Source organism: Anser brachyrhynchus (genome assembly GCF_964034855.1).
Source record: "Anser brachyrhynchus genome assembly, chromosome: 7".
Lineage (NCBI taxonomy): Eukaryota > Metazoa > Chordata > Aves > Anseriformes > Anatidae > Anser > Anser brachyrhynchus.
In genome coordinates, this window is record NC_137701.1 from 2,856,386 (window position 1) to 2,880,935 (window position 24,550).

At 37.6% G+C, this 24,550-nt stretch overlaps 1 protein-coding gene across 5 annotated transcripts; it reads left to right on the forward strand.

Annotated features, from left to right (window-relative positions):
- The first annotated feature begins 2,137 nt into the window (after positions 1 to 2,137).
- On the forward strand, positions 2,138 to 24,531 carry SF3B1 (splicing factor 3b subunit 1). Of its 5 annotated transcripts, XM_080599879.1 has the most exons (25): positions 2,139 to 2,295; positions 7,366 to 7,532; positions 8,783 to 8,884; positions 9,541 to 9,655; positions 11,442 to 11,521; positions 12,700 to 12,867; positions 13,055 to 13,289; positions 14,069 to 14,281; positions 14,673 to 14,794; positions 15,492 to 15,689; positions 15,781 to 15,882; positions 16,641 to 16,820; positions 17,257 to 17,343; positions 17,490 to 17,760; positions 18,029 to 18,174; positions 18,262 to 18,408; positions 18,580 to 18,705; positions 19,108 to 19,329; positions 19,568 to 19,750; positions 19,842 to 19,953; positions 20,040 to 20,160; positions 20,624 to 20,755; positions 21,644 to 21,916; positions 22,409 to 22,625; positions 23,904 to 24,531. In XM_080599879.1, exons 1-25 carry the CDS (start codon positions 2,268 to 2,270, stop codon positions 24,060 to 24,062), a joined length of 3,906 nt encoding a protein of 1,301 aa, XP_080456005.1. In that variant the 5' UTR covers positions 2,139 to 2,267; the 3' UTR covers positions 24,063 to 24,531. The 5 variants fall into 5 exon arrangements, 4 of the variants coding, with proteins under 4 accessions (XP_080456007.1, XP_080456008.1, XP_080456005.1 ...); XM_080599880.1 differs by lacking the exons at positions 2,139 to 2,295; positions 7,366 to 7,532; positions 8,783 to 8,884; positions 9,541 to 9,655 and adding an exon at positions 9,862 to 11,125; XR_013953648.1 differs by lacking the exons at positions 14,673 to 14,794; positions 15,492 to 15,689; positions 15,781 to 15,882; ... (12 more) ...; positions 22,409 to 22,625; positions 23,904 to 24,531 and adding an exon at positions 9,842 to 11,125 and having other exon boundaries at positions 2,138 to 2,295; positions 14,069 to 14,248.
- The last annotated feature ends 19 nt before the right edge of the window (positions 24,532 to 24,550 follow it).

Consider the following 24,550-nt stretch of genomic DNA (forward strand, 5'->3'; position numbering starts at 1 on the left):
GAGATTTAAGTTCATGATATTTTTTCCTCACTCATACTACATGAGAAACTTGAATTCAGTTTCTCTGGTGCTGAAACATACGTGCTTCTGTTAAATGTTTCTACTCTTTCGCTTTAGAATGTTTGCCCTAATCTTTAATAGACAAATGTCAGGAAACAGTCCACGGCACTTGAAGCTGAGTACAGATCTGGGGGCAATCAAAAGACTGAGTTTGAACTAGTTTTGCGGCTTTTTGCATAATGTCAGTTCACTATGCAATTCTTTATAGCATTCCACGCGGGAGAAATAATAATTTATTTTGGGAAGATCAGCAGAAGGGAGTAGCTAGAGGCATGGATGCTTTGAGTGAACCAGTGCCAGAAACTTCTACTGGCACAATAGAATGGGTAAATCAAGTACGGGCCATGTGGCTGAATACTTCTTTTGGCAACAGTGCCAGCTAGTGATAGCTTAGGCTAGCCGTGAAATTGGACCTGAATCTGTTACACAAAACAAGACTGCACAGGCCTGTACCTTGAATACAAGCCTGAATCTGAAAAGCATCTGGGCTCTTAAATCCAATCTTTTTCCAATCTACATAGTAATCTCTGTGAAGACATGTGCATGTGGGGAAAGAGGAACGGAACCTCAGTGGTCAAAATGGGAAGGGTAAACCACTAAGTTACCCTGATCAAGTCTTGTGGAAGCCATGTAATAGAGATACTGTTCCAGAAGCAAAGATATATTGGGATTCAGGGCTTTGACAGGCAGACATGAATTAAAGAACCCTGGGCAGAATTTGTGAGGGAAAAAAAAAAAGCAAAAAAAAAAAAAAGCAGTTTTCTCATTTCACTTTACAGTGTTTCATCACAACACAATTCCTGTTCACTCTTGTAACACAGAACTCCCTTCTGTGTGGGAAATGGCATCTCCAAAATTAATATTTTAAAGTGTACCTTGGGATTGCAATCCCTGAGCTCAGTTCCATTTAAAAACAGAGAGAATGCAATCCTGCTGACCATAACTTATGTTGGAACTCAGGCCGAAGAAACCAGAGCAAGTTGCTGCAAATTGATCTTCACGGTGAACCCGAGCATGTGACAGTTACTTAAAATAGTTACGTGCATTAAATTCTTGCAGTAGGGAGTTACTGTCTGCGTCAACCTTACATTCACATGTCTCTAGGCAGCCCGGTAAATATCTCCTTTTGTGGCCCATGAGTGCATCTTTCTAGGAATGCAGAGCGTGAGCTTGATAGCACAAAGGGAAGACCCTCTGCACCTCCACATGCAGGTCCCAGGAACATTTGAATACACGTAGTTACATAAAATATTACAAACACTGAATTGTTCTGCAAACTAAGCATTACAAAGCAAAGACAGACAGACATAAAATCAACTGATCTTTACACACGTGTTCACACACACAACCTTGTCTTTATCTAGGAGAATCTTCAAAAAGCTGTGAAGTTTAATAATGGGAATGATTTGTGAGTACTGAGTTTTAGTGTCACACATTTACCTCCCTTTTCACAAATAATTTAAGTTTTACCTTATCGGATGTTCTCAAGTTGGCTAAAAAGTCGTTTCACTTTCCTTGTAGCAGTGGCTGTTGAGAAGATTAGAAACTTGGCAGGCGTACAGTACAACTGCGTGATAGTGAATAGTTTATACAAAATGACACGTTACACTGCATGTTATGAAATATTAGTGTATTGTGTGCTTAAGCAATGACAGACTTTGGCTTACATTTTGTGGTCCGCCTTGTTTTACCTCAGCTTTTGCTCACTGCTGCTAAACGCAGGGAGAACAAATGAGAACAAACGAGCTGTCACAACACCTGGGCGTTTGGGTGTAAGCAGAAGAACCCCGCTCTTGGGATATGTGTATGTCACATCAGAATAAGGTCTGGGAACAGAACTAGTTTCCCACCCGAGGTGCAGAAGCTGCCTGCCGGCTGCTACCACCCCGCAGCCGCACTGCCGCCTCCCGCTGACTTTCCCGCTCAGCGCCCCCGTCCCTGCCCGTTGCCGCCACCTCCTCGCCGCGCTCTCATTGGCCGGAGGGGCTGTCCGTCAGGAAATGGGCGGGACTCAGGCTCAGGCCCGCGGCCCCGCTAACCGCCGGGCTGGCGGCTCCACGCCGCCGCCACTGCGCACGCGCAAGGCACCACCGCCCTGCGGGCCGCGGCCCGGCCGGCAGCCGCGCCTGCGCACTCCTTCTTCCTCCCCGGAACGGAAGTGGCGAGGCCGGCCCAGTTCCGCCTCGGCGTTGTTGGCGCTGCACAAAATGGCGAAGATCGCCAAAACCCACGAAGGTAAAAAGTCCTCGGGGGGCCGTCGCGGCGCCTTTCTCCTCGTCCCCGCCTCAGAAGCGCGCTTCTCCTTGCCGCTAAGCCGTGGCCGGCGCCGCTCCGGGGCCGGGGAGCGGCCGGGCGGGCTCCCCCCGCGGCGGCCGGGCCCTGCGCGTAATGGCGGCGCCTCCCGCTCCCCGGGGCCGCTGCCGTCCAGGCCGGCCGCGCGCCCCGTCCCGGGGGAGCCTGCCCGGCGACGCCGTGCTGTCGTGAGGGGAGTGCCCCCGGAGGGGAGCGAGCAGCCGGGGGGATCGGTCGTCCTTTGACGGGCTGCGTGCCTGCCCTCGCCGCTGCGGGCAGCTCCTTACATGAATCGGAGCCTTGTTGTGGGGCAGCCTGCTTGTCCTGCGCTTATATATCTTAGAACAAGCAAAAACAGTTCTTGGAATTGCCTTGCTTCTCTGCCCTTGCTTTTGTACCTTTTTTTTCCTCCATGTTTCTGTGAATGTTAGGTCACGTGACATGTTTTCTGTGACTTCACGGCCTTAATTCCCTAACCAAAACCCACCTTTGGCCATGGGCTGTGCGGTGTGAGAGTGGGCAGGGTGCCCAGCTAGTCAGCGCCTTTGGTGGCGCTAAGTTCGGCATTAAAAAAAATTTCCCTAACGTAGAGGTATGATCTCCTGGGGAAGCCAGGTTAATACAGTCTTTAGCACTGCACACTTGATAAGAGTTCATGGATAAAGAAATGCTTAAGTAGTTGCCTTTGCATTTTTACGTTTAAGCAAAGTTGTTTCTTTTTAGCATTCCAGGATTTTTTTTAGAATTTCTAGTCTTTTGTTTATATGCTATAACATGCATGAGGTTTCTAAAAGATACTACCCAAGTATTACCCATCACAGTGTTCTGTCTTTCCTATTAGCTAAAGAGCTTTTAATAATAATATAATTTATTTTTTTTAAATTACTTGTAGAATGAAGCAAACTGTGGTCAATTGAACCGAATGAAAATATTTACACACTTGCAGTTGCACATGCTAACAAGTTAGGGTTGCATTAGAACACATTTTAAGGGTTTTTTTAATATGCAGTTAAAAAAAGTAGAACTGGTAATGGTCATATCACTATATCTTTTCCCAATGCAGAAATACTAGTTGAACAGCTTGGTTATTTTTTCTTTTGAGTTCTGACCTCTTTCCTTTTTCAGTTCCAGACTGATTTTCCAGATAAAGAGTTGCATGTTACTGAATTGTTTTAGCAGATTTTTCATGTCTTTGTGGTCCTTGTTAGATACTTGTTGATTGATTTAAGACAACTTTAAAGAGATCTTAAACAGTTTCAGATTGTTTCAGCTGCATAGCTTAAAGGGGACTCCTTGTTTTGTTAGGCTGAAAAGTAATTTTAATTGGCTACTTAGAAAGTCGTAGTAAATACTTGAGTTTTGAATGCTGTCAACAGTAAGTTTTCATTTGCATCTTTTTTTCTTGCTTACAGAAAAAAAAAAACTCCAAACATCTCATAGAGCCTTAACGGGTAGGAAAATTTTAAGGTAGCTAGAAATAAGACTGCATAGGACAAGTTAAATGTGCAAAAATATGATAAGGCATGAAAAGAGAGAAACTGTGTACACTGTAAAATACTACTTTGGCACAGTGTCCTCTTTCTTTTTTCATGCTGAGTAGTGTCTTGCACTCCAGACATGTTTTAAGTGGACCATACTTGTATGGGAATGGAGTACATGTTTTGAGAGAGGCTATTGTGATCTGGCTGTGAGCAAGGTATTTAGTGACTTCTAATTCAAATATGTTGTTTTGAGTAATATTCAACATTTATGATACTTTTGAAATCAATGGCGCATGTTAAAGTTGCTTCTTTTAAAATACCAAAATATATTAACATGAAAATAATGAAATACAGAAAAGGATCAGTAGGATATTATCTTTTTTGTAATCCCACTCCCTTTACTGTTTCTCTGTGTTTTGGCTGAAGTGATGTCTCTGTTTTGGTCCTGGTTAATTAAATCATCAAACAAGTACTTTGCTTTTATACAGTGTTACTTTTAGCTTTTTCATTATTCTTTCTTTGTTTTCTTTGTATTTATGTGCTTTGGTAAATAGGGTGTGAGGTTTTCCAAGGAAATGACAGTTAGATCAAGGAATCTAAATAGGCTTTTTCCAGCCAAATACTTGATGCTTTCTAAACTTGCTATCAGCTACTCCTGTTTGCAGACCTTTAGACCTGGTTAAGGGGAGCTTGGGGCCCACTGAATGGGTGCTCTCTTCAAGGAGAGAGTAGCATTTATAGCCTTCACTGAGTTGATTGAAAATGATGGTGGCTCCAAGCGGGGGGGTGCTAATCCTGCAGGCCCTGTGCAGACTTTTTTTATGGTATACATAACCCAGCAGGTTTTGATGTAAGAAAAAAAGAAGGTTCCTTGGGTGTAAACAGTTGTAGTTATTGTAATTTAAAGGGGGCCAATAAAAAATCAGATCTGTACACTCTTCAGTAAATAATAGCTACTTATTATATTGTTACTCATAATAGTAATACAATTATTATAAGAGCACATGGCATCAGTCTATAAGCTGTTGGTAAGAACCATTAGTAGGACAATATTTTTGTGTTATGTCCCTTTGTCCTGGAACTTCCACAGCTGTTCTAACAGCCTCTGCAGATGACTGGAGCCCTCAGACAGGCAAATCTCCGTGGCCCACCTTGCGCAGCAGGGTATTTATTGGCACTTTAGGTGGCTGAGCTATATGCTCAGGCTGATTCAGTGGATGGACAAGGAAGAGGATTTTAGGCAAGAAGTCATGTTACAGCTATGGCTGTGCAATCAGGCCTTCATACACTGCTGAAGAGGCAGCATGTTGTTCCAGTAACTGCTTTTTAGAAGTAAGAATGCCGTGGTAGCCTAAGAGCATTTGGTGCTAGCAGTGTCATTCAGGTAGTCCCTTTCACCCCAGTGCTGCATTGCAGCAGGCTGCAGACAGAACCAGGAATTTGATCTGTCCTTTGGAAGAAACAACCAGCCAGGAACACCTCACAAACCTGTGAGAAAAGTATTCCTTCGAGTTGTTTCGGTTCCATAATTATGTAATAAGACAACTTCACAAAAATGTAATGCTTAGGTGACGTTGGTTAACAGAATATGTGTGGTATGCCTCTGAGGATGAGGGGAGACATCTGTTAGCAAGCCTGGGATCCCTACTTCAGCATTAGTAGTTTCTTCTGGTATTCCTACAGAAATGTAACGTACTTGGGAGCAACATGTCTCCATCCTGGACTACCTGGAATTCCCTATGGCGTGTGAGATTTTATGAGGAGCTGAATGTAAGTACGGGCAGGATTCAGCAGGTGGTGAATTCTGGCCAGCAGTGTAGGGCTTTTGTCAGGCTCCAGCCTCTCAGGAGTTCTGGGCTTGTCAGGTACCGTGGGTTTCTGTAACACAGGTGACTGTTGAGGTTACTGTGTGCCGCGTGTCTGCAAAACTTTGCTGGGAGTCTGTAAGTGGCTGGAGCGAGGTTCTCCCTGCCAGCTGCTGTCATATTCTACTCTACATATCTTCTGTGCATGGCACTTTGGACTTCAGAAAAATACTTCTGCTTCTTTCTTTTCCTGTTAGACCACTGCAGGAATTGCAGGTTTTCTGCCAAGTTTACTGTTGTGAACTCAGTGTTTCTATCTGCCAGTCCTGCAGGCTCTTAATCCTTGTCTTTTTACTCGTAGCTAAAGATTTTTTTCAAGTAAAGCTGTGCATTCAGTTACCTCTGTACAAAGCATGCATTTATATAGGATGCGTAATTTGCCCTCCAGAGCTATTTGTGAGAAGAAAAGAACCCGGCCTTTACATCATGTCTTGAGGTTTACAGAGTTGGCAGTTTACTTGTAAAATAAGCAATTCTGCACTGCCATATTTCAATAAGTAAAAAAATAAAATAACCCTCAATTATATTTACTGGTCTGAGGTTCAATATTTTGGGTTAGGAATGATATTATATTTATTTCATTTTAAAAATTGTTCTTACTGTAATTCTTCCCAGGTTTGTTAGCAGATGTTTTAGTATAGCATCTTTTGCAAGATACCGTAATGGAAAAACCTTGTGAAATTTATTCATTCTGGAAAAGGGAAATGAGCAACAATAGTAAATAACTTAGGGAAATATGCCAGTATAAAAAAAAAATAAATTAAGAGGCAGTGCTACTTCAGATAGGGAAAGGGTGAATAACAGAATCATTGAGGTTGGAAGGGATTTTTTTGTGATAATTTAGTCCAGTCCTCCTGCTCAAGCATGATTCTTGTTGTTATTATTATTTTTTTTTTTTACCAAAGAAGTGCAACTCTTTTGTTTGGCAGAGAAAATAATTGTTTGGTCTACAGAAATTAATATTTTATAGATAATTGTCTTAATAAATCTATTGAATCAAGTACAAATGGAAACAGTAATTGTTTTTAGGGGTTGCGTGTGCCCTAATATACCTATGTCCAGATTACAATTGTTGAAGACAGTTGAATTACTGTAACTTATTTTCTTATTGCCTTACAGCAGGTAGGAGGAAGGCATGGTTAAACTTGCTTCCTTGTTTTTTGGGGTTACCAAGTTTATGTTGTTTCTGAAAGTACCAAATTTCCATGGTCAAAGACTGCCATTAGAGTTGATTAGTGTCAGATCCTGATATATTAAGAGTGGCAGAGCTCTTTTTTGTCCAGTTTGAAAAAGCGTTTTTAATCAGAGAATTAGATTAATTGAGAAAGCATTTTGTTGATGTAGTGTTGAGAAATATTACTGGTGTAAATTACCTTCTCTGCTATCTCTGTTGGAAGGTGGGATGTTAATCTTAGCGGGTTTGAATGGTTTGCTTCAGCCTGTACAGCAGATACAGTCAGTGCTGGATAATATTACAACTTGAGGAAAATCTGCTTTACATACGTTGTGATTTTATAGTTTTGTATGATAGTTTTTTTCTTATTTATTTAGAGGTGGTCTTCAGAATTGGATGGATAAACTCAGTTTGGTGTATGTAGTGACATGAGCATTGCATTTGGTATGTCTGTGTGTAAAAAGACCTAAGACTTTTGGTGTTTTTATCCTAGATATTGAAGCACAAATTCGAGAAATTCAAGGAAAAAAGCCTGCTCTTGATGAAGCACAAGGAGTAGGCCTTGATTCCACAGGATATTATGATCAAGAAATCTATGGTGGCAGTGACAGCAGGTTTGCTGGATATGTAACTTCTATTGCAGCAACTGAATTGGAAGATGTAAGTGATTTTACTTATTTAAGGAATGGATTCTAAGTATTCTGGTGTTTATTTGGGGTAATTTTTAATAGCAGTTACTGAAGCAAAAGCAGGTATTTTTGTTAAAGCCATACTGGGCAAAATATGTCTTAGCCTGGAAGTTCATCAGGTCTAAGTCTGACTTGTACTTCATGAAATGTGCTTTGGATGTCACGTAGCTCCAAGAAAAGCCAAAAAGTTATGGTCTGGTACTTAATTAGTATTTTAGCCGTGATTAGAATAGTTAACTTTGTTCTGTCATTGCTGCCAAGATGAAAAAATCTAATAAAACCTGGCTCAAAATGTTTAAGTGACTATTTTGAAATGCAGTAGAAATATTAATTTTCAGCACTTTTTTTTTGAATTGGCTTTTTCCATTGTCTTGTTTTTCTAATGTATCCCGACAGTAATACTACTGTATGCTTATTTTTAATGTTAAACACATGACCACATCTTCAGTTTCAAGAGCAGTCAAACTACAGTTCTGACCTTAAATATATACAAGCACGTATGTATTACGCTGATTAAATTACATTTCTAAGAGGATGGAAGAACATTTTTGTTGTGTAGTGTTTGCCATTTGAAGACTTCTAGGAATTTGAATTCCTTAATTAAATTTCCATTGAGCATTTCACTGAAATCATAGTTCTAAGAGCAATTTTTCTTTTGGATTGCTGTAAATTAAAGCACAGAAATTGGCTATTAATATGATGAAATAGCAAAAGCATCTTGCACATTCTGTATACTTGTAACGTTCTCAACCACAATGGCAATAACTAAATTAACAGTACTCTAATATATTTCTGAATCTCTTCCTGTTTCTAAAGTGTTTTTTTAGGGCTATTAACTGAAATTTTGTTTTATATTTGTCTGGACTTTAAGAAAAAAACGGTGTACACCATTTTTTCCATAACAATTAGAAAATTACATCAATAGTGCTGATTTGAAATACTTTTTGTAAAACTAGTGAAGATAGCATTTTTGAGTAAATGTAGCATGTTTACTGAGTCTTGTAGGGAAGAAGATAAACGTTTCCAAATCCCTAAAATGTCATCTGGCTAAGCAGTTGTTTTCGGGGAATTATACAATAAGCTGTATGAAAAGGATTGCTAAGTTTGGAGTAAATATTCTAGCTGTCCGTTTTCATCTTGTCTGTAACTGCAGCATGTTAATTTGACATTATCTTAATCCAGTATCAATGTGACAAATTTGCCACGTCTTTCTGCTGACAGGATGATGATGACTACCCTTCTACAAGCTTGCTTGGCCAGAAGAAGCCAGGATACCATGCTCCAGTGGCATTGCTTAATGACATCCCGCAGTCAACTGAACAGGTACATCTTAAGGCACAATAAAATACTGTTTTAGGTCTTAAGAGAAGTATTAGTGTTTCGACACCAGGTCTTGTCTTCTGGAAATACAGGATGTCTATAAAGCATTATGGTATTTTAATTTTGCTATAAGCTTGTCACTGCTGTACTTACAGGGTGGTAAAAATTGGCATTTCTGCACTTAAAGATGATGTGTGCATATACACTAAACCATTAAAAAAAGTGTAGATTAGACAATTTAAAAATGAAAATAGATGGAATATCTTAATGTCTGTTATACTTCTATTTTTGTGAAGAAAATGTAATCACTTAGGTTTTATATTCCTAAGGTATTTTTCTTTGAAACTTAAAAACATACAAACTTGTGTTAGGTCTTAACACAAAAAGCAGAGGAAAGGCTTACAGCATGAAATGCTTTGGAAGCAAATGAATGTGCTGCTTAAAGTAAATTTGTTTCAGAAGTTAGTTGATCAAAAATCTCTTGTTTAAAAAAAGAGAAAATTCCAGTTACAGAAGTAAAATTTATAGTTGTCTAGTATTTTGACATTCCTACTTAGTTGTGATTTAAAATAAATTAGTGATACTGAGTACAGGCTAATGGTAACCAGATGTTTTTCATGTTCTTCCTGTGTGACTAACCAGCTTTTTTCTGGTTTTAGTATGATCCTTTTGCAGAACACCGTCCGCAAAAGATTGCAGATCGGGAAGATGAGTACAAAAAGCACAGGCGGATGATGATAATTTCCCCTGAGCGTCTTGATCCTTTTGCAGATGGTAATTTGTTTTGACTTTTCTATACCCTCTATGAAATTTGTTGTTTTAAACTGTCTTTAGCCCTTTGATTTCTGTTGGCATGCTTATAAGCCTAGTTTTGTTTTTAAACATCCCCTTTTTGTAGAGATTGGGTTGAAAACCTAGATACCATATTCTTCGTCTTTGTAATACAAGTTTTCTTTCCAGGTAGAAGGACAAGAAAATAATGAGCCATTGCCATAGAAACACAAAGGGTTAAAGGTTTATCTTTTCATTTTGTTTTGGGTTGTGCATTATACTTGAACAACTTGTGTAATGAGTGCTCAAAGTCTTTCATTCCAAGTAATAGATTTACAGGGTTATGCTTTTGAAGTACTAGCTCTCATAATAGAGCACCTAATTCTTACCATCTTATGTAAACTTAGGTGGTATAGCTAAAAGAAACAAAAGCATATTACAAGACTTGGATACTATTAATAGTTCAAGTCTGTTCTGATAATTTTAGAATGCAAGTCAGGAAAAGGGGTTTAGTGGGTCTCAAGTGAGTGAGTTTCACATGTGGAAATAAGGTGCCTGTTGGCTTAAAATTAGCAGCTGTTTTGCAGGTTTTACAAATTAGAGTTTCAGCCTGCATGAATTAGTAGGGATATTAATTATTTTACTTGCTTAATTGTAATTGATATAAACATGTATTGTCAGAATTCACAGGCCCATACTAACTGTCCTTAATTTCTTTCCTACAGCAGTACTGCTATATGCCAGTCCTGTCTGCATTCTTAAGGGTGCAGTTCAACACATCCTGTGTAGATTATGGTGAAAAAGTATTCCAAAGGAAAGTCCTATCAAAGCTAGTGTCAGAATGACACAGCCAATTGGGCAATGATCTTCAGCATAGAAATGTTTAAGAATTTTATTTTTTTCCTAAATTATAATGCTATACCACTTGTATAGCAAATGTGCACATTCTTCTTAAAGAATAGTGTTTATCTTGACAAGTCTTAATTTTTACAAAGTTGGGCTTCTTGTAAAGTGTTTAAAAGATTACTTAACTCAAGATACACAGCATAAAACAACATATGGTATACAATCCCATTACCTGTGAGTATCATTGTGGTGGTATATGTACTGTATTACATTCCAATCCCAATCGCAACTGTACTTTGAGAAGAGGGGGAAAGTGACATCAGACATTTTTTTGGGATTTTTTTGAAATGAAGCCCTTTTACAATATGACATTGGAAGATCTGGGAGGCGTGTCCTGATTTGTCAAACTTATAAATGGGTCTTTATGATAAAACATTTTAAACATTATTTAGGTATGCAATAGTTATTTATAGTCAGATAACAACTAGGATTTAACAGCTTACACAAGGTAATGTTTTGAATATAAATATATTTCCAAAGTGTTACTAATGGTAAAGAGATAATTTTCTAGGCTTCTATTCTGCTGCTTGAAGTCAGAACTGCTGATGGAGACAAAGGCACGAAAGTGTACGTATTCCGGATTAGCAACCCAGGAACCCATCACTTCTGAAGACTCTTAACTGTGTTGTCATTTTATCATATATATCTGCTTTAAAATATTTGTTTGAAACTGCAGTAGATATGTTTGTGTTCAAACAGGTTAAATTGATCAGCAAACTGAATAAACGTAAGATACAAGTAATTTTTAAAATTTTCAATCAAAAAGTAAAATTAAATGATCATGGAATAATATAAAATTAGAGCAGGACAGTAGAAAAATTCAATAGTTTCTGCTTATCCTGTACTCATTGTGCTCCATTCCTGTTGCTGTTCTCTTCTGCAGGAGGGAAGACACCAGATCCTAAAATGAATGCCAGAACATACATGGATGTCATGCGTGAACAGCATTTAACAAAAGAAGAGGTGTGCATGGGGAGGGATTTGCATTTGAACTTGATTTCATTTTACGGCCTTTGAAATGACAAAAAGAACAGTGGGAACATTCTGTTGCCTTTTTCTTGACCTAAGTCTTTTTTCTTCGAAGAATCCCGTCTTTCACATTTTGAAAGTCCAGTTGACCTTAAAGACTGGAAAACATCTGTTCTGTATAATACCTAGAGAGTGGAGGGAGAAATGGTCTCAGTATAAATTTTTTATACCACTTGGACTTGTTTATTTTCTTGCACAGGAGGAGACACAAAAACTGATAGTCATTGAGGGGTGTTCAGTGTCAGATTTGTTCTTGTGAGCTGTATGTAAAGAGAATCAAGGGAGGTTTTAAGTCTTTCCTTATTATGACAGATGTTGCAGTACCAAGAACTGCTGTGCGGTTAACGCTTAGTTTTAACGAAGGGAAATATTTAATTTTATCAAAGGGAAAATAAGTAAAATGCTTGATTCATGGCTTTTAGAAATTCATATTAATATTTAAAAAGAAGGTTGTAATACAATAAAAAATCCTTATATAATACCTATGGCACCATCTTATTAACTGGAGCAAGATCTTACAGTTCCAGTGACATCTATAGATGTATATTCGTTTAACCTAGTTGATAGACATTAAATGAGGAAATAATATATCATTTTGATAACGTTTCTGTCGTCTCACTGATAAGTGAAAACTAGTCTGTGTCAGAGTGCTGTTTTAGCAATGTTATTTCAGAATTTTAAATGAGAATTTCATGGTTTTTTATGTCACAAGGTATAACAAATTAACATATTTTCCAACTCATTTCTCTTTAATTTATTGAAGAGGAGCTCATTTGAAACAGACTGGTAATGATTTTAAGTCATGCATATGAGAGACAGAAATTGGTAGCACCTTAAAAAAAATTCTCAATGCATTTTTTCCTGCTATAATATGGGATTTTATAATAAATGAATTTTAAAACAGCCCTTCCAAACACAAAACAATGTCAGCATAGAATAATTTGAAAAGATAATAAACTTAAAATTAAATCAGAGTGGCTAATTGCATGTTGTTTGGGCAAAACTTCAAAAATACCATAAAAAGATACCTGATGCAACTGAAAGATCTTTTCTTAATGTCTGATCTGTAGAAGCCTTAAGAAACCTGTTTGTCTTTTTGTGTCCTTGAATAGAGAGAAATTAGGCAGCAGCTAGCTGAAAAAGCTAAAGCTGGAGAGCTTAAAGTCGTCAATGGAGCCTCATCTCAGCCACCTTCAAAACGCAAGCGGCGTTGGGATCAGACAGCTGATCAGACTCCTGGTGCTACACCTAAAAAATTATCCAGTTGGGATCAAGCAGAGGTAATAATCCACGTGTTCATCAATTTATCTATAGAAGACCTTATTAATGCTAGTCCTCTTGAATTTCAGAAGTTTCTTACTCTGCCAACAAATATGTGCATGCGTGTGCACACAGAAAAGAAAAACATTAGTCTCTTACTGTGTATAGAATGAGAGAGAGAAATACTTTTGGTTTTGTCTTGTGTAGACTCCTGGACATACACCATCTCTGCGCTGGGATGAAACCCCAGGCCGCGCAAAGGGCAGCGAAACTCCTGGTGCCACCCCAGGCTCAAAAATATGGGATCCTACTCCCAGTCATACACCAGCAGGGGCTGCAACACCTGGACGGGACACACCTGGTCATGCAACACCAGGCCATGGAGGTGCCACTTCCAGCGCACGTAAAAATCGATGGGATGAAACACCTAAAACAGAAAGAGGTATTTATGGCAAAGCAGTCTTAAGAAGTTTTGAATGGCTAATGGTATTGGAATTTTCCAGCCTACACAAACAGTAGAAGCGAAAGGCAGACAAGAAATAAATACATTCTGACATCTAGTGGCTGATGTGAAGCGATGTTTTTGTTTGAGTTTGTAGCATTGGATTCTAATACCTTAGCACAAATCCGTGAAAGCAGCTCTGTTCAAAAAATTTATCACAATTTTGTGGTACGTCTAGTGACTGCTGCAGATTGGGATTTTAGTGAGTACTTAGGACATAATAAAGTAGCTTACATGGAATTGTTTTTGTGATACAATTTTGTGTGTGGTTTTTGAAGTGTTGAATTTTTTTTTGAAATCTTGCTTTAACACTGAAGCGAGTTTTGGAAGCATTTTTCTCCCCTGCCTTAATTTAAATGATGCTGACATGGCAGAGAACAATGAAACACTACTTAAATGTTTTATCAAGTGAGTGTGTAGAGTACTTTATTATCTAGAACATCTTGATTTTTTTGTCTTTTTTAAGTATTTTATTTTTGCTAATATTCAACAGGAACATGAGATACTTTTTCGTAAAATTAAATCCTCTGGATGTTTTTTGTGTGATGACTTTTCAGTATTCACTGAAAAAAAATCTGAACTTTTCTACTGTATTTGTTTATTTCATAATTGTTGATTCATGTAGATATATGGATATTACCAATATCCAATTCTATTTTCACTATAGTTGAAACATACACTGTTCAGCTTTCTACAAAAAATATTTTGTTTTATTTTAGATACTCCAGGGCACGGCAGTGGATGGGCTGAGACTCCTCGTACAGATAGAGGTGGTGATTCCATTGGTGAGACACCAACCCCAGGAGCAAGTAAAAGAAAGTCACGATGGGATGAAACACCTGCTAGCCAGATGGGTGGCAGCACTCCTGTGCTGACACCTGGCAAAACACCCATTGGTACACCAGCTATGAACATGGCAACTCCGACACCAGGTGAGCCCAGTTCATTCCCTAAGACTTCACTTCCTTACATGAAAATGAAGCATTTACCTTTATATCATATTTTGAAACAGTCTTTTGCCTAACGTGTTCTTCTGCGGGTATAAAAGCAGTCAGCATATGCTCAGTTTACCAGTTTACTTTTTTAAAAGCCCACAGCTAATCAGTTCTGTATGGTAATCAAGGCTCAAGTTATGGGTGTGTTCATGTTCAATCTTGTTGGTGAAGACACTGATAAAAGACTGTAAAAGTTTAATGTCTTAATTGGCTACAGTCTTGAAGTTCTGTGGGAACTTTGGCTCAAGAGAACGCCTAAAAGGTTAAGTAAACATATCTTCTGCATATGCAAGTTTTCTTAACTCCTCGTTTTCTAATTTGAATATAGGTCATATCATGAGCATGACTCCTGAACAGCTGCAGGCTTGGCGTTGGGAGAGGGAAATTGATGAGAGAAATAGACCACTGTCTGATGAGGAATTGGACGCTATGTTCCCAGAAGGATATAAGGTAATTCATCTGAAGTAAAATACAGCAGGCCATGGTGGTTTTTTTTCTGCCGGAGGATATGGATTTTCTTCTTTTTAAACAAGTTGTCCAATACGTAGAATATATCACAGTAAGTACGGATTCTAGTTAGTAAATTCATGTAGACATTTGGTTGGTTCAGTTGCTTGTTTACTGTAAATCTATTAGAAAGGGAGAAACTTTTTGGTTTGAAAGGCCAGTCCTTATTCTGCTTCTTAATGGCAGGAGTGCTTGTTAAAGTCAGAAATGAAGCCCAGACATGGTAAGACAAAAGAGAGTTACAAATTCTAAGCTGGCAAATAAATGATGTTGATATAAATACTGAAGTGCTTTTTCAAAAATACTTCTGTGAAGAGAGTTTAAGTTTATTATCCACGCTCTCCTTAGTGCAAGTGTGCTTTCTTCTGAAATAATTGTCAACACACAGTAAGCACAAATAGGAACTATCGTGCTGAATTTGTTTATATCGCTGAATATTAAATCTGATGTATGCAATAACACACAGATCTACAAATGACTAAACCTGTATGTTCTATTTTTATTTGCTTTGCATTTGATGCATTCCTCCCTTTGTATCTGCTGGGGTAAAATAAATTCTCTGCCTTGCAGGCTGTAGAGATTCTCCTTTAGGTTTGTGTTGTGGTGTGGTTTTTAACATATTTAATTCCTCCTTCGGTAGGTTCTTCCCCCGCCAGCTGGGTATGTACCCATTCGCACTCCAGCCCGTAAGCTTACAGCAACTCCAACGCCTTTGGGTGGTATGACTGGATTCCACATGCAAACGGAAGACCGTACTATGAAGAGCGTCAATGACCAGCCATCTGGCAATCTTCCTTTCCTAAAACCAGATGATATCCAATACTTTGATAAACTTCTGGTAAATGCGATTTCATTTATGCTGTTTAAAGTTGCCTGATCTTTTTTGAACTTGTAGCAATGCCTATTAATTTGTCTGGATTTATTTGTAGGTTGATGTTGATGAGTCAACTCTGAGTCCTGAAGAACAGAAGGAGAGGAAGATAATGAAATTACTTCTGAAAATAAAGAATGGCACGCCTCCCATGAGAAAGGTAAGATTAATTATCATATGTATTCTTACCACTCCAATTTTCAAAAATATGCATTTATTTTCACACTTAGTTTCAGACTACTGTTGTTACTCCTGCAGTCCATGAGATTCTCTTAAAAATCTCGTAAATTTGGAGAGCTGTTTAGTGCTTTCTCCCTCTATACATGTACAGCTTTTTTTGTCCTTCTGTGTATTTGGTTTTAGCTGCTCTTTGTATGGTAATGTCAGTCACTAAATATCATCTGATGGCTTGTAGAATATTTTGCAATTATGAGAAGCCAGTTTTATAGTGCTTTTTCATTACAGGCCTTTGTAATTTTCTGGATTTTGCTTGTTAAATTGGCAGTGTAGCTCTTACTCAAGTTTCTGGCTTGCGCAGCATGTAATAAATTAGCAGCATTTTCTGCACAGTTGTACTCTAAATAACCTAAGCACCAAGCTGCGTAGATGCAAGGAAGTGCTGTGTAAAAGAATTTTCAGGTGGTACTATTTTTGTATTATATTAGACCAGGATCGTGCTTTTCATAAAAACTGAACATCAGAGAGAGAAAATCTCGGTGTTTTTCTTGATGCATTTATGTAAAAACAAATGCAGCATAAAATGGTTTGAAAAAGTTTAGCAGTGGTAGGAAGAAGTATTTTGAAACCTGTGGTTACAATAGATTACATTTTAACTTGGCTAATGTCTACTTGCTTTGTTAGTATTGTTTCCTTAGTTTAACTGACAGGCTGTTTGATTTTTTTACTTTTTTTTTTTAGGCTGCTTTGCGACAAATTACTGATAAAGCTCGGGAGTTTGGAGCAGGACCATTGTTTAACCAGATTCTGCCTCTGCTGATGTCACCAACGCTTGAAGATCAGGAGCGTCACTTGCTTGTCAAAGTCATAGACAGAATTCTCTACAAACTGGATGATTTGGTCCGACCATATGTACACAAGGTCTGTTGAAGTTCGCTATTTCATCTTTGATTAGTTCTTTTTGATCACTGCTGGGAGAAACGTAAGGTCTATTTGCATAGCTGAAAACTGTTTTTTATAAACCTACATATTTCTTCAGATGAGTTTCAAAATCTCTTGTAGTGTGATCCAAGTATGAGCTTTGGATTATTAAGGTCTGATGTTAAAATGATAAATGCACACTTGGGAGGGAGAGGGAGGATTTTACATGATCTAGGTAGCATCTGTAGGCCAGGTTCCTCAGAGACAGCTGTGAAAAAGCGTAACATTTGATTTTTTTTTTTTCCTGGTCATCATAGAGCTTAAAGCTTGGATCCATGGAATTACCTGAGCTTCATGGAATCTTCATTTTCTTATTAGGACCAGAAATTCTCCTTAATGCATTCATAAATGGTAATGTTTTTCTTATTTTTTTCAGATCCTTGTTGTCATTGAACCACTGCTGATTGATGAAGACTATTATGCCAGAGTGGAAGGCAGAGAAATTATTTCAAACTTGGCGAAGGTAATAAAGTTGCTTTCTTCAGTGAGATCGTGAGTTGGGGAGTTAGCTTATATATACTTACATAGAGCTTATATAGAGTCATGGCAGAAAAATTAACTGTGCTGTTAATAAATACAATCCATGTGTTCTGTATATTTTTCTTTTAGGCTGCTGGTTTGGCAACAATGATCTCTACAATGCGTCCTGATATTGATAACATGGATGAATATGTCCGAAACACAACAGCTCGAGCCTTTGCTGTTGTTGCCTCTGCTTTGGGCATTCCTTCTCTGTTACCGTTCTTGAAAGCTGTCTGTAAAAGCAAAAAGTCCTGGCAGGCTAGGCATACTGGCATCAAGATTGTGCAGCAAATTGCTATTCTTATGGGTTGTGCTATCTTGCCTCATCTCAGGAGCTTGGTTGAAATTATTGAACATGGTAGGTTCTGCCTTCTCTGGGTAAGATTTTGTTTTTCTTTATTTTTTGTCTTTGGAATTTGTCTTTTGTGTTGTGATGAGGCAAAAGGATATTAAGGTCCTTGTTTTGTATGTTCTTTTGACACTGGTAAATAATTCAGCTGCCTCTGAAAGAGGAATAGTGGTTTAATTTTCCCAAAAATAAGTTTCTCTCTTTTTTACTGTCTATGTATTTTTGTTATTTTGAGTTTAAGATACAAGAAGTGGTCCTCAATGCTACTGTTTTACAGGTCTTGTGGATGAACAGCAGAAAGTTCGTACCATCAGTGCTTTGGCTATTGCTGCTTTGGCTGAGGCAGCTACTCCCTATGGTATTGAATCATTTGATTCTGTTCTGAAGCCTTTATGGAAGGGTATACGTCAACACAGAGGAAAGGTATGTCTAAAATACTTCCTTTTAGTTTGAATTGAAATGAGCGTGTGTCTTTTGTAACTCATTGGAGATATTTCTTCTTTTCAATAGGGTTTGGCTGCCTTTTTGAAGGCTATTGGTTATTTGATCCCACTTATGGATGCTGAGTATGCGAACTATTACACCAGAGAAGTCATGCTAATTCTTATCAGAGAGTTCCAGTCTCCTGATGAAGAGATGAAAAAAATTGTATTGAAGGTACATCAGAATTAATTGTTCATACACTGACAGTGCAAGATACTAAAATGATCAACTCTGAATGCTTAGCATTGACATTGAATATGTATATTCGTCCTTTTCTTTAAAATAAAACCAAAACACCACAAACCCTACACAGAATTAAAATTGTTGTATTTTATTTCCTGCCAGGTGGTCAAGCAGTGTTGTGGTACGGATGGTGTTGAAGCAAACTACATTAAAACGGAGATCTTGCCACCATTTTTCAAACACTTTTGGCAGCACAGAATGGCATTGGACAGGAGAAATTACAGACAGGTATTTTAGTTGGAAAATTACAGTAAAACAGAATTCATGTTAGGTTGTTCATTCAGCCTAAATGCTTTCTTCTGTGTCTTGTATGTCCTGTGATGGAAATGTGTTTGGAATAGTGGTTTAGAAGGTGCATAGCTTGAAGGTTTGTAAACTGCTAGAAGGCTACAGTAGCTATACAGGCGCATCACTTTTTTTGTGTGTGTGTACTGCTGCATTTTTACTGTTTTCCTAGATGGAACCTGTTTTGAATTTACCATTCGTAACTTCTTTCTGAAAAAGATTTCCACTGAAATGAAATTGGAAACCAGCATAGTGCTGTTTCTCCTCTTCAGACAAGGGAAATTTATTGTCAGTATTTAGAAAATAGATTTTAACGTTTCCTCACTTACCCTTTGTGTATTTCAGTTGGTTGATACAACAGTGGAGCTGGCAAATAAAGTTGGAGCAGCTGAAATTATTTCTAGAATTGTGGATGATCTGAAAGATGAGGCTGAGCAGTACAGAAAAATGGTCATGGAAACAATTGAAAAGATAATGGGAAATCTGGGTGCGGCAGACATTGATCATAAACTGGAAGAACAACTTATTGATGGTATCTTGTACGCCTTTCAAGAACAGACCACAGAGGTATGGGCAAGGGGTATTTAGTATTTGCTTGACTTTATTGGAAGGTAGCTCACTGTTACAGGGAAATGTATGCTTGTAAGCTATTTTTTAACCCTTGTACAGTGCTCTAATCAGTGGAATACAGATATTGGATCTAGAATGTTAGCACTTTAATAATAACAATTTTAGATGAAGGCAGATGTAATGAAAACACAATAGTGGCTTTGACCTAATTTTCCTTTGTTGTTTTAACACCCAGGATTCTGTGATGCTGAATGGTTTTGGCACAGTGGTTAATGCTCTAGGCAAAAGAGTTAAGCCCTACTTGCCACAAATCTGTGGTACTGTTTTGTGGCGTTTGAACAACAAATCGGCTAAAGTTCGGCAGCAGGCTGCTGACCTGATCTCTCGTACTGCAGTTGTCATGAAGACTTGTCAAGAGGTATTGTACTGACTTGCATCAAATTTGCTATAGGATGTCATACTAATGAGAAGGACGGAAACAATCTCTAAATATCTTTACTTGGTTGTAGGAAAAACTGATGGGACATTTGGGAGTTGTGTTGTATGAGTACCTGGGTGAAGAATATCCTGAAGTATTGGGCAGCATACTTGGAGCGCTTAAGGCTATTGTGAATGTTATAGGTATGTTTGTGTATTGATTATGTGCCTATTCAAGAGTGAAATGAAAAGGCAGTGCAAAACCTAATATGCTTCTTTGGATTCAATAGGTATGCACAAGATGACACCACCTATCAAAGATCTGCTGCCACGGCTTACGCCTATTTTGAAGAACAGACATGAGAAAGTACAGGAGAATTGTATTGATCTTGTTGGGCGAATTGCAGACCGGTAAGCTGGCTACTAATAAAATTGATCATCTATGGAAGCAATTACTGTAGCAAAAGCTAAACTTGAATATCAGGTCTGGCATCTATTTTTTTGTTTGCTTGTTTTGTTTTTTTATTTCTTGATATTTGTTAAATTTTATTTTGAAAGTTGTGCACAATGCTTAAGATAAAATATTTTGCACATGATCTATTGAATGTATTGTAATTACATGTAATCATATTATCTATAAACATTTTGGAAGGAGTATATTGTCCGTGTCTTCAAATTTAAAACTTACTATGTAGCGTGCATTCTGTGTAAACTGTTAATCGGTGAAGGTCTGATGTTAAGGGATTCTTTCTTTAAGTAAATTCCTTAAATAGTGTCCCTGCGTTGATAGTGAATGAATAGGTGCTGCAGTTTGAGATTTTATTTTAAAACTTCTAGCATCACTGAAGAGGTAACTCATTTTATTCTCTTTCAGAGGTGCAGAATATGTTTCCGCAAGAGAATGGATGAGGATCTGCTTTGAACTGCTTGAATTATTAAAAGCTCACAAGAAGGCTATTCGAAGAGCCACAGTAAACACTTTTGGCTATATTGCGAAAGCTATTGGGTGAGTTAGGCTAATGCTTTATCCAATTCTACGCAAAATTACCTAACATAGCGATGATTGAATTTAATGGTAAGAAATATTTGAACTTCTTTTCTTCTAACATGTCAAATGTGTACGCTTGATTTTTATTCATTTAGTAAGAGAATATAAACATATTCTTTATTAGCATATGGTGCTGCACTTTTGAACTTAATTTGTAGGCTAGCAAGGTTAGAATATAACTTGGTAATAAGAGCCATTTGTCTCCTCAAGTTTTGGTAGTGTGATGCTCATTCAGACCCTCTGTATTCTTTCATAAACTCTCCTTTAAACACTCTTATTTCTCTTAAATTGATGCTTCCTTCATTTGCAAAGGATTTTTTGACACCAAGGTGGTATTACAAGTCAGCAAATAGTAGAATGAAGTGTAATTCCCATTTTTATGCATAGTCTTAAGTGAATGACCAATTGCTGATTTAAACAGAGCAAGTTACCAAGTAATGATATAACTGGGCTTTTCTACACCCAGTTGCCTATCTCTGTCAAAGTCTTATTTGGAATTAACATGTATAATTGTGTACATGTTTGTAATTGCCTGTGGGATCAGAGTAATAGCGGGGAGGCTACTCATATGTCCCAGTTTGTTTGCAAACTAACTAGAGGCAGAACAAAAGCTAAGACTAGGGAAAGTATTAAAAAAAAAAAAAAATGTTGGCTATGAAAAACACAAGGTCTTGCAGTCAATTGAGCTGTTTCAAAGTTTCATGGCTTATGGTGTTTCCCTGTTATTTTAATTCTTTGAAGAAAGGCTAAGCCATGTTCTTCCACAGTATTCTGTTTCAACCTCAGCTAACTTACCTACGTCCTCAGTGAATTTATTGACGTGGACATGCATATTATCTCTTCCAGACCTCATGATGTATTGGCTACACTGCTAAATAACTTGAAAGTACAGGAAAGACAGAACAGAGTATGTACTACAGTAGCAATTGCTATTGTAGCTGAAACATGCTCCCCTTTCACAGTGCTGCCTGCACTCATGAATGAATACAGAGTTCCAGAACTGAATGTCCAGAATGGTGTGTTAAAATCTCTTTCTTTCCTGTTTGAATACATTGGAGAGATGGGGAAAGATTACATTTATGCTGTTACACCATTGCTTGAGGATGCTTTAATGGACAGGTGAGTACGCAACTTTCTCTTCTTTCTGCCTGTGGTACAGTTAGCCATAGTCGTTTGTTAAGCATATAGCTGGGTCTTAACAGTCGCAAATATGCACGTTGTCCTTGTTAGCTTTTTTGTTCAAAGTGACCAGCATGATTTGGGACCCATTGTCTGGAAATAATTTAGATTATATACTTCTATTTTTCTAATGCTTTTGAAGATTAAAATGATACAAGCATCTTAAGTGGGACAGGACTTACTATATTCAAACAGCTTCTGATCATTTCTATTGTTAGTACCTTCGCGGAATTATAACACAATATTTTGTCAGAAAATTGTCTTTATTAAATTAACTGAGTTTTGGTTACTGTGCCTCTTATTGCCAGTAGATGTGGGTTAAAAGCATATATTACTGCTTTCAAAGTAGTTAGCGAAAAGAAACGTGATGCTTGTGTCCAATTACATTGTTTCTAAGTATAATTTATTAAGAGACCATTGTTTTCTTTCCAGGGATCTTGTACACAGGCAGACAGCCAGTGCCGTGGTGCAGCACATGTCTCTTGGTGTCTATGGGTTTGGCTGTGAAGATTCTCTTAATCATTTGTTAAATTACGTATGGCCTAATGTGTTTGAAACCTCCCCACACGTCATTCAGGCAGTTATGGGAGCTCTGGAGGGCCTCAGAGTTGCTATTGGTCCGTGCAGAATGTTGCAGTATTGTTTACAGGTATGTCCTAATGTATGTTGGGATAGTAGAGACAGCAGTTGTCAGGCAGGCTTCACTTCAGAAGACAAAAAGTCAGCTCAAGGAGACTTCCAGCAAAGGAAAACAGTCTGGATTCTCATCTCTTTAAAGTATTTAAACGCGGCATCCTGTACCAATGAGTTTGATAATGGCAACTTGAAGTAAACACCGATTTTTGTGTAGTGAGATAACTGATTATATTGAAGAACTTGCATAGAAATAAGTAACAGAATATAAATTGACTAAAAAAGGTCTCTGACTTGTAAAAGTGGAAGCGTGCAAGCTTGAGAACACTAAATAATGAATGGGGAATAAATAAGTAGTCCAAAAAGTTAGGAAAACAAGTAACAAGTGAGATTAATAACAGAAGATAGCATTGATATTACATCAACGTTATTTGCTGTTAACCAAGTAAAATAGTAAGTAATTTAAAACCACTGAAATGCAAAGCACTAGAAAACAGTGCTTGGAACAGAATTTGTACCATTACAACAGTGCTAGTTAGCCCGACTTCTGTGAGTATGTGGAAGTAAAATGTGAAGGCTCTTTTTCTGTGTATTTGTGCGTAACAGTTCTTGCTGCATTGGGTGTAGAATTTAAACACATGACAGATGAGAAGCAAGGATGAATGTAGTGCAGATCAGTGTAGAGATGGTGTGACTGCATTTTATTAATTGGTAGATATGGAATTTAACTCTGTGCTTTTTCAAATAGGGTCCTCAGTACAAACATACTGACATCAGTAGGAAGGTGAAAGTTCCATAAGAAGTCTCTTGTGCAGTGCTTTTTTTGCTCATTTTATATGTATTTTCTTAGTTTGTAAAAACACTAGAAGGAAGTTCTACATTCTGCTCATTTTTCTTATGTTTAAGAATCATTTATCCCCTGTATTTCTATCTAGTGCTCTCTACAGAATTAAATCACAGGTAATGGAGCCAAAGATAAGATTAAATTCCAAATGAACACACTGCAGCTGACTTTAATTCCTTTTTTTTTTTATGGAAAAGTAGAGGTAGATCTAGTGGAATTTCTTCCTGCAGGAGGAAAAAACACTTTCAGATATAAGAAAATAATTTCTTAGTACTTGCTGGTTTATATAGTCACAACATTGGGAATGACATGTTTATTGCACCTTCTTTGTTATAACTGATGTTAATTGTTATCAGTGTTTTTCAAATGCTTATTGTATAAAACTTGGTTAAATTTAATAACATACATTTAGAACTTAAGCTTTTAATAAAACTTTGTTTTGTTTTGTAGGGTTTGTTTCACCCTGCCCGGAAAGTCAGAGATGTCTACTGGAAGATTTATAATTCCATCTATATTGGATCACAGGATGCTCTGATAGCACATTATCCAAGAATCTATAATGATGAAAAGAACACCTATATTCGTTATGAGCTTGACTACATCTTATAATCTTCTTGTTCTGTTGTTTGTGTTTAATGCACAGCTGTTCTTCACTTAAATGCTTCAGATTTGATGATGTACAATTTTAAAATATTGGAGATCAGTATAGAGCTGGTCAGAGGCAGAGCTAGGAATCCAGTAGCATGATTTTTTAAATATGTCCTTGTTTTTGATGTTAAACAGTTAAAGCCAGTAGTGACCAAGAAAACAGTGATTACAATGTACTGGAGGGATTTCATTTTGGATTCATCTTTATGAAGATTTAGATTTCATTCCTTGTGTTTAAAGGGGTTGTTTATTTGAGAAATAAACATTTGTGTATAAAAAATAATTCCAGTGTGGTTTTTGGACAGAGGGACTTGTAAAACGAGTCTCTGATGGATTTAAGTATTTGTTTATGTAATAAATAGGTGGCATAAAACATTTTAACCCTTTTTGTCATCCCCTAGCTTTTGAATAAATAAGAAAATTATACAAACTGTAGTAAATGTGTGTAT